This window comes from Pteronotus mesoamericanus, unplaced genomic scaffold (genome assembly GCF_021234165.1).
Source record: "Pteronotus mesoamericanus isolate MK-2021 breed Mesoamerican mustached bat unplaced genomic scaffold, CSHL_Meso_final scaffold_705, whole genome shotgun sequence".
In the NCBI taxonomy this organism is placed as follows: Eukaryota; Metazoa; Chordata; class Mammalia; order Chiroptera; family Mormoopidae; genus Pteronotus; species Pteronotus mesoamericanus.
This window is the reverse complement of record NW_026555326.1, coordinates 4,254,889-4,268,869: the sequence shown is the minus strand read 5'-3', so window position 1 is coordinate 4,268,869 and position 13,981 is coordinate 4,254,889. Positions and strand designations below refer to the sequence as shown.

At 37.4% G+C, this 13,981-nt stretch overlaps 1 protein-coding gene across 1 annotated transcript; it reads right to left on the bottom strand.

The window, feature by feature from the left end:
* Positions 1 to 10,934: 10,934 nt before the first annotated feature.
* YOD1 (YOD1 deubiquitinase) lies at positions 10,935 to 13,924 on the bottom strand. Its single transcript, XM_054562807.1, has 2 exons — positions 13,582 to 13,924; positions 10,935 to 12,557 (listed from the first exon to the last, which is right to left on the bottom strand). Exons 1-2 carry the CDS (start codon positions 13,922 to 13,924, stop codon positions 11,854 to 11,856), a joined length of 1,047 nt encoding a protein of 348 aa, XP_054418782.1. The 3' UTR covers positions 10,935 to 11,853.
* Positions 13,925 to 13,981: the final 57 nt, after the last annotated feature.

Below are 13,981 nucleotides of genomic sequence, written 5' to 3'. Positions count from 1 at the left end.
TTGCTTCTCAAACTTGTTATTTCTTGGAACATTTTTCATATAATTTGCATTAAAATCCTATAATTTATTAATTCTATTCATTGTTAGCAATAGACATGGCCATGGAATACGCATTTACAACAATAATTATAAGCAAGAGGCTGATGAGACTGTAACCATCTCTCTCCTCGCTGTGAGTGTCCCGGTCCCAGAATGGCAGCTTTTACCTTTCATTCCACAAGCCAGCATTTCCTGCTCTTGCTTTTAACTTGTTATCACTGGATTCCTTCAAACCACTAATATTTCTTGTTGATCATAAAACAAGCAGATTGGCACCACTATAAATTCATGAATAACAACCTCCAATAATGACCTTCCACCCCTCTTTTGCTCTCTTCATTTTTAGATAGTGACTTTGCCATAGACTTTGAAAAATTCAGTAAGAAAAACAGCAGCCAAGAGGCAATAACTCCCTCTTCCCATCACCAAACTTACAGACCTGTTTTCTTTTGCACCCATGTTCGTCTTCCCTTTTAGCACAACAAAGAAAACGTTTTTCCTATATTCCCACCATCCACATGTGCTCTGGATCTTTCTCATGAACTCTAGCCCTTCAATCCTCTCTCTTACATCATCATATGGACCTTTCTACTAAAATAACGGGGCTGGTTGATTTCACCATAGAGAGATTTTTTTTGGACAATTTGGTTGGGAAATCTTTGATGTCAATTATCTTTAGTCTTTTTTGTTGGCTTGTTGGGAATCCTCAGAGAAGATTCCTCAGAGGACAGTATTCCAAAACGCGGCCTGTAGAGGACAATTCTGGCAGCTAGCATTCTTGGAGCCTAGTATGAGAAGGATGTCAGTCTCAGTGTCTGGTATATAAAACAGCACTTCATTCCCTTAGGTTTGGTTCTGAGAGCCTCTGTTTTACTCCCTTCTTGGAGGGAACATAGCAAGCTCCTTGTTGCTCAGAGTGGAAGAGGAGCTGTGAGAGGCTAACTTCTTAAACAGACTCTCTAACCATCCTCCTGATTTTTCCTGTCCCTGTTTCCATAGGTACAATATCACCATTTGGAGGAGGATCGAGGGAAAAAAATTGGGTTTGTTGGCTTGGGATTCAGCTTTTTCAAATCTGTTAGGTCAGTTACCATTCATCCAACTGCTGGCTAGCTTCCAAAGTTTTGTTGCTATTATTTACCTCACCATCTCTTTGTCCTTTAGAGTTTATGTATTTCAAAAGCCCATTACTATCATTTTTATTGCAGTTTTGGAAAGTGGAGACCAATTACTATGGTCAACCTGCTATCTTTAACCAGATACTCTATTTACTCCAGCCCACAACCATCTGGCTTCTTTTTTTCCACTACCCTCTGAAATAGCTTGTTCAGACATCCATCAGCTCCAGGTTAGCAGATTCTACAGACTCTTCTATCTTGATCTTTTCATGACACCTGACATAGTTTGCCACACTTTGTTTTTTAAACAACTATTTTCTCTTGGATCTCATGACATGAAATTTTTATGCATCTCTAACCTCTTCTGAACTCTTTGTTGGTGGCTCTTCCTTCTTTAATTCCCTTTAAAATGCTGGCTCTTTTCCCTTTACCTGACTTTTAAATATTGGGAGTTCCTTGGGGTTTGGTTCTGAGCCTTCCTCTCATTACACACTCTCTCTAGTTGACCTCTTCTATTCACATAACTTTTAACTATTTACAGGTTGACAAGTCCAAGATTTAGATCTTTACCTTTAGACATTTTAAACTTTCAACCTGTAGATGCTTATATGACATCGCCTTTCAGGTGATTTGCAAATATCTCAAACATATTATGTCCAAACTCTTATTTTCTATATTTCTTCCAAGTATTCTCTCCATCCATTTTCCGTGGGTAAATAAAGGGCATTTTCATCCACCGGCTGTTTTGAGTAAAAACCCCGAGGGACATTCTAGCTGCTTCTCTCTCTGTTACTCCCACCATGGCACCGAGTCCTGAAGATCCTATCTCCAAAATATACCTTAAATCTATCATCTTCTTTTGACATTTACCTAGTCCAAGCCAACATCCATTTATTAGCTCTTTATCCTCGAGGAAGTTATTAAATAAACTTCATTAATTCTTAATCACTGCAGCTACAAAATAGAGATAATAACAGTATGTCTCATAAAGTTATTGTGAAGATTTTATAATACATGAAAAATGCTCAGTACCTTGTAAGCCCTCAACAAGTGCTATTATAATTATTCCCATCATCACTTAGCAGATCACTGCAATAGGCTCCTCCTGACTGGTCCTTCACTTTCGCTCTTGTCCCCTTCCATTCGTTCCCCATAGAGCAATTAAAACAACTTGGAGAAACACACGTCTGTTGCTTGCCGTAACTGCTTTAATCTCCCCAATGATCTTAAGATAACTTTATTCCTGAAGTACACGTGGGCTTCGTTTATATATATGTTCATTTATTGAAGAACATTTTGAACATCTACTATGTGTCCAGTACTTTGTTAGGTGCTGCGAACAAAGTGGTAATAAGAAAAAAATGATCTCTGCTCACATGGACAAACTACTTAGGGACACAAATATAAAATAAGCAAATAAAATGTGATAAATATAGAGTTAGGCACTTACTATAGCTTACAGATGTTGCAAATCTGGATCCTTGCTTGCTTCTAAAACTTCACCTCACATCCCTCTTTTCCAGTTTACCATACTATGGCCAGACTGGCCTGGAAAATATTTCATTTCCTCTTGCAACATAGTGTCTTGAAATGCTACGGTCTCTACTTGAAATACCTTTCTTAGTCTTCAACTAACTCCTGTTTATGCTTCAGCTTTCAGCTTAAATGTCACTTTCTCAAAAAGGCTTTCCCAGATTTATTGCTTTTATAGTTTCTCCCACCCTCTTCATTCTTTTCATGGTACCTGTATTTCTATTTTACAGCATTATTTGTGCCTGCCCCAATCCCACAACATATACCCAGTGCCTAAGGCAGTTCCTGAAATAACATCAACATTCAAAAGTGCTGACTGAGTGAGTGACTATCCTTGTAATCCTGAGGCCTTGGTACCACATCTTACAAGCAGAAGTTCAATAAGGGTTTGTTAAACTGCTTAACAAGTTGTCTGAGATACATTATGACTTTAGCTGCTTCTAGCCAAATCCAAGATCATTTTCTAAGTTTGTTAGAGTGTAAGAGTAAGAAAAAAAAAAAAGGCTGGATGTTAAAACATGGCTCTAGTGGAAGGGGTCACTTTGGTAGAAGGTCAACATAATTCAAAGTCTGTTCCTTAGTGTTGTAGGTTTGAAAATGCGATTAGCTTACTTTATAGTGTTCAAGCCCTGGGAGAACTAACTCATTCCAATGGAATTTATATTATAAGAGAAAGATTAATCAAAATTAGGATGGGTAATTTTGTGAAATATCCCACATAAGAGATTTTAAAAAATGATTCTTATTCCATTATAAAAGATGACACATTTTCTATTTAATTCAATATAAGTAACCAAGAGGACCAAAATAAACTGTGCTATAAATATTCGTGATTATTTGCTAAAGTGCTTCTTCCTTCTGGACAGTTCTAAGTAAACACTAATTCTTACTATCCTCTCTTCCCCCCTTGTTGATGGAAAAATTAGATTAAGTAATTTGCTTCATACCTGATATTTCCAGTTCCAAGATTATATCTTTTTAAACAAGTTTTATGGTAGTTGTCTCTTCATTATCTTAAGAAAGGTGTTCCTGAAGACTTCCATTTCCAGTAACGTTGGACTAGGTAATTCCGACAAACTCTTCCGGCTAATGCAGTGGAGAGCCAGAAATACAGTAAAGAATTTGAAGAATTGCCAAGCTGGGATCAGAGGGAGGATCGAGGTTGGGTGACTATGTGAGGCCACTCTTTCCTTGGAGACATTCTTCTGTTCCAGGATGGGTGGCTGAGATACTGAATGGTGCTTCTGTCAGCTTCACAGTGGCAGGGGGTCAGGGATTGGATTCCGGGACCCACCCATGGATGGGACCTAGTGAACTACACTCACTGGAGGTTGGTACCTTGAAGAGTTGCACCCCAGAAGTGAGCATGAACTCTTCTAGCGCTCGGGTGGGGACTAGCTGTGTTGCTTCCTAAGTTATGGTAATGTCTATATACTCTATTTTATGAGCCAGGTAAGGGGTTATCAGGAATAATTTTGCCTCTATTTTGAATATGAAGTAACTTCAGCGCTGATTTTGAATTTGACACACAAGCAAGCTTTAACTTTAAATTAATAGCTTTCGGCTTACTGCAGTTATTTAAGAGGGCCATCTTCAGGGTTTTAGAAGATGGCCAAGTCACTGTGACACCTGCTTTACTATCTTAAGATTCAATAGTAAAGCCCTTCATTTGACTACAGAGAATAAGATCAGAAAACATTTCTTGGTGTACAGAAGGAATTTTAGAAGTACAGCAAGGCAGAGAAGCAGTTAAGAGATAGGCAGTTACTAAAGCAAAGAGAGAATTTTGGATTTAAGAAAAACTCACACATAGGGAACTCATAAAAGTTGTAGTAAGTTTAGGGAAGTATGCTCATAAACTGCTGCTTACTTCACCTGATAAAGGCCCTCAAAATCTATAAACACAAGAGACAAAGACAATCCACGCTGAACACATTTTTAAAGTAGAAAAAGTATTTGAGATGTCTGCTTTTCTATTCTTGAATCTTTCATTTTAGGCTGAGATATAATGAGCATAGTATATACTATTACCAACTATGGAAGTTCTGATTTGCAGCCTCTGCTGTATTCCTGTCCAAACAATAATGGGATGGTAAAGGGGAGAAAAAGAAAAGCTTCCCCATCTCTCAGGGAAGTTCTTTTTGTAATTGTCTATTCATTTCATAACTACCATTTAAAACAAAATTTTCACAAGGGTCTTAATGATTTCTAGCTTTGTTTCTTACAGTGTAGGAGGCTATATCATAATACTTGAGCTTTAATATTAAAGCATCTCTATTTGTATTAGCTTTTTTTAAGGTAAATTTTATCTTGTGACATTCACCCCTTATTGGTCTGAGTTCTTTCCTCCAGAGCAGCGATTTTCAGCCTTTTTTAAAATCTCATGGCATACATAAAATAATTATGAAAATTCTGCCACACACCAAAATATATATTTTTGCCGATCTGACAAAAAAAAATAGGTACATTTTTTATTTATTCACACTGGATGGCTACTGTTGTGTTGGCCGTTGTCATTTTTTTTTAAGTTTGACAATCGAAGGGAAAAAGAAGTTCAGCGGCCCTGACTAAATAGTCACGTATCGCATGTTTTAAAAGTTCTTGCGAAGCACTGGTTGAAAGTTGTGACTCTAAAGCCTCAGAGAATGAATCTTTCACATAGTTCCCAAAACTTGAAGTTAGCCACCATGTCAATTTGAAGTCCTTTTTCTCTTCTCCAGGTGAGTATCTCCAGTTCCTTCAACTATCACATAACAGTTGTCAAACTTTAGTTTTCATCATGTTTTACCTGTTAAAAAGCTTAGCCAATCCTCCAAAGCAATGTGACTAAAGCAGGGTACATGAACACTATTGCTTCCTCTTTTTCTAGATCTTTTGACTATTAAAATGCAATTATTTCTTCAGGCCACAACATATCACCCTGTTGGGATCAGAACTGCAGTTAAGTACTGTTGCTGTTTCTTTGTCAAATCGACTGGAACGCCAGGTTTCCCCACGCTGGACTCGCATAATGGATTGTTTTAGAACTGAAGGGCAGGGCCTCCCACTTCTGAGTATTTAATCTTAGCGTTTTCAGCCTGCTGAGATTTGTGAATTGCCATTTATTGTACTGTCGGTCTTCTCTGGAGTTAAGTTTTTTGTAAACTTACTTAACTGTCCTTAGCGGGTGACGATGAATTGCATGGGGTCCAGGACATAGGGCTGAGAGAAGCCATCAGGGTTATCCCCAAGTTGACAGATTTAACCACCATGGTTATACTTGTGGTTCTCAAACTTGGTCCTGCATCAGAATCACCTGGGAGGCTTGTTCAAAAAGGTTGCTGCCCTCATTCATTTCTGACTTCTTTCTGAGGTTCCAGGGTAATGTGACAAATGTGCTTTGGTACTTTTACCTGTTCAACCAGCTATCATAATACAGACAATGGGATTCCTTACAGGTCTCTTAATACGAGGTTCGGCTTGACTTATCCTTATACTGGATTTATGTTGTTTCTGAAGATACCTTTCATCCTGGTGCACAAACTGATTAATTACATTATGGTTGCACTTCCATAATTTTAAAGCTTTCAATGTGAAGGAAAGGATAAGTATCAATAGTTCAATTTAGTTAGAGCCTAAACTGGCCAAGTCTAGTAAGTCCAATGCTGTTTCCAATACATGTTTAAATGTCAATATTGTCAAAGATTAAGTAAATTCTTCTGCAGAGTTGTGGCAGTTTCCAAACAAATCTAAGTTCACACAGCTCTCGATTATGAACTAAAGGGAATATTCAGCCTTCTCAGTTTGATAATTTGTCAGCAACAGGCATTGAATAACAACTCCCAGGAGCTGACTGCACATCAGAAAATGTGGTGCCAAGGGAGGGAAATTACAACTGCCCTCTGGTGTTAAAAAGAAGAAACGCTGTAGTTTCTCCTGTCAAAGTTGTTAAGATTCTACCTACATAGTGAGATTTGGCAGATTCTGGTGCACAAGTCAAAGCAGTGGTCTGTTAGCTTTTGATAATAAATACTACGTAACTTGAATGTAGCAGCTGTTCACTGGTCCTCCACCCTCACCACAAAATACGCTCAGACAAAAATACTTTCACTTCATTTATTAATTTAAAACAAGTCATTTTGTACAGCATTTGGATATTTAAAATCACACACCTTATAAATAAAATCAATGCATCTTAAGGACAATGGCAATGGCACATAAAATCTGTACAAAATAAAACTGGACATCTTTCCGGTAGCAGCAGTGCATTAACTTTGAAAAATAACACTGGCAAACAGACAAAAGAACATTTTTAAAACTGAAAACACTGTCCATTTCATTAAGAAAAATATTTTTTATACTACTTTTTCAAGTCATGGTCAAAAGCTCTGAGTCAACAGTTTTGTGGTTTTCTTCTTGTTTCAGGTATTCCTTCTCTACTGCATTAATACAGAAAATACATACTGCTTGACAAACTATACATATTTATCGTTTCATAACTACCATTTGAGCCGAGTCTGACCCTTTTTTAAAGGGAGAATTACTTTTTGCTTAGGAAATTATATTTCCTGTAAACTTGAATCTTGAATGGCACCAAGGGCAACTGGAAAACTGACAAGAATTGGGTGCTCTGGCCCTTGTAACTTTTTGGCTGCAAATAACTACATATCCTAGATCAGTTATAAAGTCAGGCTTATGTATCGCAGTAGAGATTCTAAAGCTTTCATAGGTTAACCTTTATTTTTTTTTTAACCTACAACTTAACCAAATTGTATCTTCACTATCCCTAAACTCCTAGTTGTGGGTTTGTAGTTTTAAAAAAACAAATATAAAAAGGCATCATACCAAAATGCTTATAGTCAAGGTTTTATATTTTAATGAGTAGATTTTCAGTTATGATCCTGCTGCATTCTTTACCAAGAAATAGGGGAGAAGGGCTAAGGTGACACAAAGGCATTGCTTGAAAAATTTTCCAAAAAGCGTAATTCATGCCTGGGAATGCACCCATCAGAGGATCTCTTCTATTTGGGTGGTACTCTCTCCTCCTGCCCCTTTCTCCCTTCACATTAAAACTGCATGGGAGGGCTATCAATCTCCTTTAGAGTCATAGGAACCAAGACCTCAATCAGCACCCCACAATTCATTATCAATGTAATAATTTCTTCAAAGGTAAATAGTCCTAGTATTGTAAACAAAATACCAGCCAATTTTGAAGAGAAGTAAAACCCTTTCCCATAATTGGAGAAGTTTTATATTGTTAAGTTGGATGAAATGCGCTGAAATATTATAGCTTTTAGTTAAGAAAACATCTATAGTAAATAAGCTAGCTTATTCAAATCAAGTGCTTCACTGTAGTCTTAAAAATGATGTTGCTTATTATGTATTTTTAATGCCTCTGACTTAAAAATCAGCTCCTTTAAAGTATCTGCTTAGAAACAAAGGAAGTTTTAAGAATCTAATCTTTTCAAAATTAAGTCATCTTTGTGCTATAAGGACAAATTTGAAACTGCACTGTACAATGTATAAAGAACAATCATATTATAGAAATAGGTAACATTTTGAATCCTAGGGCACTGGGCATGCTCCTCATAGTTCTGAAATTGAGTGCTACTGTTATCAAAACACCAGAATGTTGTACTACTGGATACAATATACACTGATGGTAATTGTTGACTATGAAGAGCTTATTGTAAGCAGCTCAAGAATTATATTTTAATGTTGTTAATAAGGTCCCTGGAAAGGGCTAACATGTAAACTTCTATTTCATATTTTTTAAAGTGCTGCAAATAATAAAATTCATATTTCAACACATGAAGAACATAAATCTTAACATATGGAAGTTTAGAAAAGCCACCTCATTAATTCTTAAAGAGAACCATCACTTTGTTGCTGATCTTGCATATTCCTCATTCTAATTTTTTTCAAAAAAGACACAGAAAACTATGCGTAGCTAGGGCAACTTGCAACATCCATGTTGTAAACAAAGGCTACATAGGAAAGAAAAAGCTTGATAAGCAAGGTAGGCATGGATGCTTAGGGCATGTATAGACAGATACTATAACATTAATTCATTCCTGATTCTGATTTTGTGGGAACGTAAACTTCTCGTAATAATCAAATGGCATAACTATACTAGTTTTTGCCAACAGGGTCAAGCTGACCAGCAGCCAAACTTTCAAGGACTGTGCCCATTTTTCATTCATGGAAAATAATTTAAAAATCGGCCACAAGCCATTAATGGAAGATGTACCACACTGGTGTCTTCATATGGCTATCACATCACAAAATTCCCAAGGATATCATTTTAACTTCTGAAATCACTCTAGCTAGAAGTGCATCTTCATAGCCCTACACCTAATTTTTAAATGCAAAGGAGAGTAAGGGAATGAAGAGTAACAGAAAGAAGTAGGGGATGGAAAAGCACAATCTTCACTTTGCCACTAATGTAAACAATTCTCATTTCAGTAAAAAAAAAAAAAAATCTTGTATGGCAGTCAAACACAATGACTAGGAAGGGTTTCATTCTGTTCAAGTGCAAGTTTAAGAAAAAGTTTCTGGCCCTGGCCAGGTAGCTCTGTTGGTTAGAGCATCTCCCTGATATACAAATTGATATTTTTCTCTCTCTGCCTTCTTCTTTCAAATTAATAAGTTTAAAAAAGCTTATTTTAATATTACTGCAAGTACTAAGTCCCTAAGTTTTCAAAATTCTAAAGATGAGAACTTATCTGTTAATACACAATTTCAAGAGTTTAGCAAGTGCAGTAAAAGACTCTTTAAATTCTGTGAGGCTCATAATAAACTTGAGTTTAGAGCTTAGGTTTTTAATCTTCAATAATTAAGTCAAATAATCTGCAATCTTGAATTTTCCATGATCAGAAGTCCTAGTGCTGATTTTCAGCAGCTGATTAATTTTAAAAAGAGATTACTGAGAGCAATTTGACTGAGTATCAGTTTCCAGGTGGTGGACAACCTAGGTAACAGGTCAACTAGAATAAAATAAGATCCCCTACATAAACACTTGACACTTGCTATAAAAATATAGCTTAAACATACAAATAAAGATACTTAAAATAGAGGTGTTTAATTTTATAAAATACAAGGTTCTTTTTCTTTCCATTTGTTAACATAATCTAATATAGATAGAGTACACTCAACTTTAAAGTGACAGAAATTTTGTTGGGGAACACATTAATAGATGCCTGGTAGATTACCAGTTACTCAGGAAATATTTGTTGCATAAATATATTTCTCTAAAATTCCAGTTAGCAAAGATCAAGTTTGGCTGCTGAAGTACCTAAGAAAGGAAGGCAAACAATTTGAAGGATGTTACCCAGTTTATACTCTTAAGTTTTAAATTTAATATGTCCTGGGGTAAACAAAAGACACAAAAACCTTTTAGAGGACAGACAGGTACTAAGAGATTTTCAATCATATTCACCTGTACATATTATGACTGTCAAACATTAAATATCGCAAACTCATAAGTGTTATTTTTAAGGCTCAGTAAAGTAGAAAATTAAACACTTTTAAGTTATATTCACCATAATACCTTTTATCTAAAGCAGCTATTCACACAAAAGTTACTCGAAATAAATGTCATCTAAGGATTTCAAGCATACTTTGTGAATTGTTCCTTAGAGATACTTTCCTCTTAAATTGTTTATATGTTCCCTAATTGAATATGGCCATCTTTACCGAGTGAAAAATGCTAAAAGTGAGTATCAATTTTATAACATTTGTCAAGATAGTGAAAGAGGTTTAAGTGCTTTAAAGTATACCATTGGTTTTCTAAGTGAGATACTTAATTAAAAAAAGAGATCAACATAACAAAACTTCACAACACTAAGCCTCTTCACATTATGTGAGATAATACATAACAAATTATAATTTAGCATCCCTGATCTTCAGAAGATTTACAAAAAGAGGTAGAAAACTTTTATCTGGAAGATCTCATAATAAAGCTAAGTTTTAGAGGGTCTGCCTTAGGGATTAGCCCACCAAGCAAATGGCTACACATCTAATATTAGGAAGAAGCTTATTCAGGTAAGGCAAGAATTTAAAAACTGTCATATTTTGGAAGTGAAATTAATTCTTTCAACATCATCATCCCAATTACTTTTACACTCTCCAAAAGTCCAAGTAAAAGATTGTGGGTAAGCAAAGTGCTAATTTGCAGAAAGCTGAAATTATAAAAAGAGCATTAGTGGCAGGATAAGGCTAAGATAAAAACAAATTCTGTTTAGATAAGCAAAAGATCTCACAACAACCAAACCAAAGCATATCTTTATCACTTTAGATGAACATTTTTTTAGGACTTGGAGGAAGTCTCTTAACAAAAAGCTGAGGAAAATAAATCCCTCCGAATCTTAATGTAAAAAAGGAAAATTCAAGCATTCCAATTTTATAGAACTTCAATTAAAAAAACATACCCTGCTTAAATTTAAATTTTATCCAATGTGACAAAGGTTAATAAATGAGTTTCGTTAAAATACGAGGTCAATGGTCTTTTAAAGCTTCAGTAAGCTGCTCAGGCACCTTTTCTCTCATACATTCTACTTTTATACACTAGATCTCCTAAATTGGGCACTATCAGTTCCTGTTTTTAGGTAACATTGTCAGGGAATAGGCTCATCCCGGTAAAAATGCTTGTTATGTACTTATAACTGGCCAAGTACACATTTTACAAAGTCTACCAAATTACAATACAAAATCAGTTTTGACAATTCCGTGTATCTTCACTTGAGGAATCAGTTCATAATTTAGAAACTATTAGCTCAGAGTTTTTAAAAGGACTCAATTATTGGAGACATTGTGGTTTAGGTCCAATGGCCTCACATGAGGCCTTCGGCACTACCCAAAATATGATGCTGTTTTCTTCTACAAGTTAATGCTGCTAGTTATAATACTAAAACTCAATCTTCATGTTAGTGTCAGTCGGTAGCATGGACCATCTATTCTGTCACCCCAGAAAGAGGGCATGTATCACCGCTGTAGACACACATCTGTAAACTTGCACACTAATTTTAATCTTAACAAGGAATTTCAGTGCCTTAGTGGTTTTAAATTTAAAAGGATGGTTCAAGCATTGTGTCCTTTGTTCTTTAGGGTTATGAATAACTTATTGGAAAACGCAGAACCTTCTGGATCTGTGAGGTAGTAGGCTTTAATCCTCATCATGCATAGATCACACTTCTCCAAAGTTGGTATGGCCTGTCTCCTTGGCATGTTCCCTTGCTTCCGCTTGTCCAGTTAATCCCTTTTGACATACCATGCATCGCAGGGTGAAGCGGTTTATGTCAGTAAACTGTCTCCTTCTTCTAGCTTCATCTGCTAATTCCAGTGCTTGTACAAGAACAATATCATCATTAGAGGAGAAAATGGTCAGAGGAGGGGTGTCTGGGTCAGGAAAGTTACGCTGAAGCGGATCATAGTGGACACCATCATAAATAAGCAGGACCCTTTTAGCATAGCCTGCATCTTCCCCAAAACGATCAATTCTTACTGTCTGTGTATCTACTACACATATTTCGCATTGATAATATTTAGACAAAATTGATATCTCAATAGCTCCTCCCCAAGTATCATCTCTTTTGATCCATTCACAGTACTCTTGATTTGTTTTTCCCAGTATTGCTTCGCTATAGAAATCTGGATCACTTGCTACAATTTGTGCTATGAGGCGTCTCATCTCAGGGGCACAAGCTGGATTCAAGACTCCTCCTTCAACAACATAGTATACACTGGTAAAGAGGCAAGAGTTGTCAGCTGGGACCACGGTTCTGGTAAGCACAGGCAAAGTTTCCCTGACATAACTAGGAGCACCATGTCTGGTAAATGCAGGTGAAGTGTGGGGCCTGGTTTGATCTTCTTCAACGATCAGCATGTCACCTGTTAAAAATAAAACACATCCAGAACTGTGCAGAAATTATAGATCAAACTGAAAGTTTACTAGCCAAGTCTGTAAATTACAAACAGAAGGAGTTAAAGTATAAGCTGGGATTACTAGGGAGAATATAGCTTTGCAAACAAGTGACCAGTTACACTTCTTGTTCACTGAATCTTCATAAAGTTCAAAAACAAACGAAAAAAAAACCACTTTCGGTTGCATTCCAATTTTGTGAAGGGGCCTGGGTTATACAACTTTATGGTTACTTAAAAAGCTACATTTAAAGAACAACATTTCCTGATGCTCCCTCTATTTAAAAAGCTCAGATCTTCCAAAAGGTGTTTATCATAAACTACGCCACTAGGGGGTTCTCCTCTCTCTGAAAGTTGCCTAGCGTGTTTGGTGTTTACAGGATCCCGGATACGTCGGCAGAGAATTTTAATTATCGATATTGCTATTCAAGTTTTAACACTGGACAGGAATAGCTGCTATTGTTTAGAACTTGATGGGGCCTTGAGAAGATGTGTAAAAGCAAACTCTAAAGTAAGTGCACGTCTCAAAATCAGTATATATGAAGGTGAGGGCAAACAAACCAGGAAAGCAAGAAAGAAAAATATCCTGCATCCTTCAGACCTGCTATCCTCTTTTCGTGACACGCGGGGGGAAACCATCAGGACCAAGAAAATAGGTCCTACATTTTTTTTAAAACTTTTGCGGACGCCGAGGGAAAACAAAATGAATGAGAAGTGTTCAAGATAAACCAGAAAGCCGACTGAAGAAGGGGGGACTCCAAAGGCTTTGAGCTTCATACATAATTTGGAACCTCTCCGTCTCTTTCAACCATACGTCAAGTCGAGGTGTAGCCAGGCGCTTGTCCCGGCGCCCGTCAAAATTCTCTGTTTTATATCCTTACCCTTGTCCTCAAAGCCTCCGGCAGTCGCCTTGCCTTAACTCTATCTCTGTTCTCCCTCACGCCCCTTCCCGCCCCCTCAGGACTTCTCCTTGCCCCAGCCTCGATCCCCTTACCTGACTGGATGGGCAGATCCCCCAGCATAGTATCCCCATTGCTGAGATCCAGGCACTCGGGTGGGTATCCGACGAGGATTCGCTGACAACCGGGGGCGATCCCGGTGATTGCAGCAATTTGGCCCTGGAGTTCCCGCACCCGGGTCTGGCTGGACAAATCCTGCAAAACATAGTTGCCACCTTTGGCTTTGCAGCGGAGCCGCCACTTCGTGTCGGTTAGGCCACCCATTGGCCAGGCACCAGTGGGACCGGCCTTGGTCCCGGCAGCAGGATGGAAAACGCCGCCGGGACAGTCAACCGCGGAGTGGACTCCAAAATGGCCACCCTTTGCCGGGCCAAACATCGCGAGAAGTCGCTGGTGGCTACTATTTTCGCAATACTTTGGTGCAGCTTCTGTTTT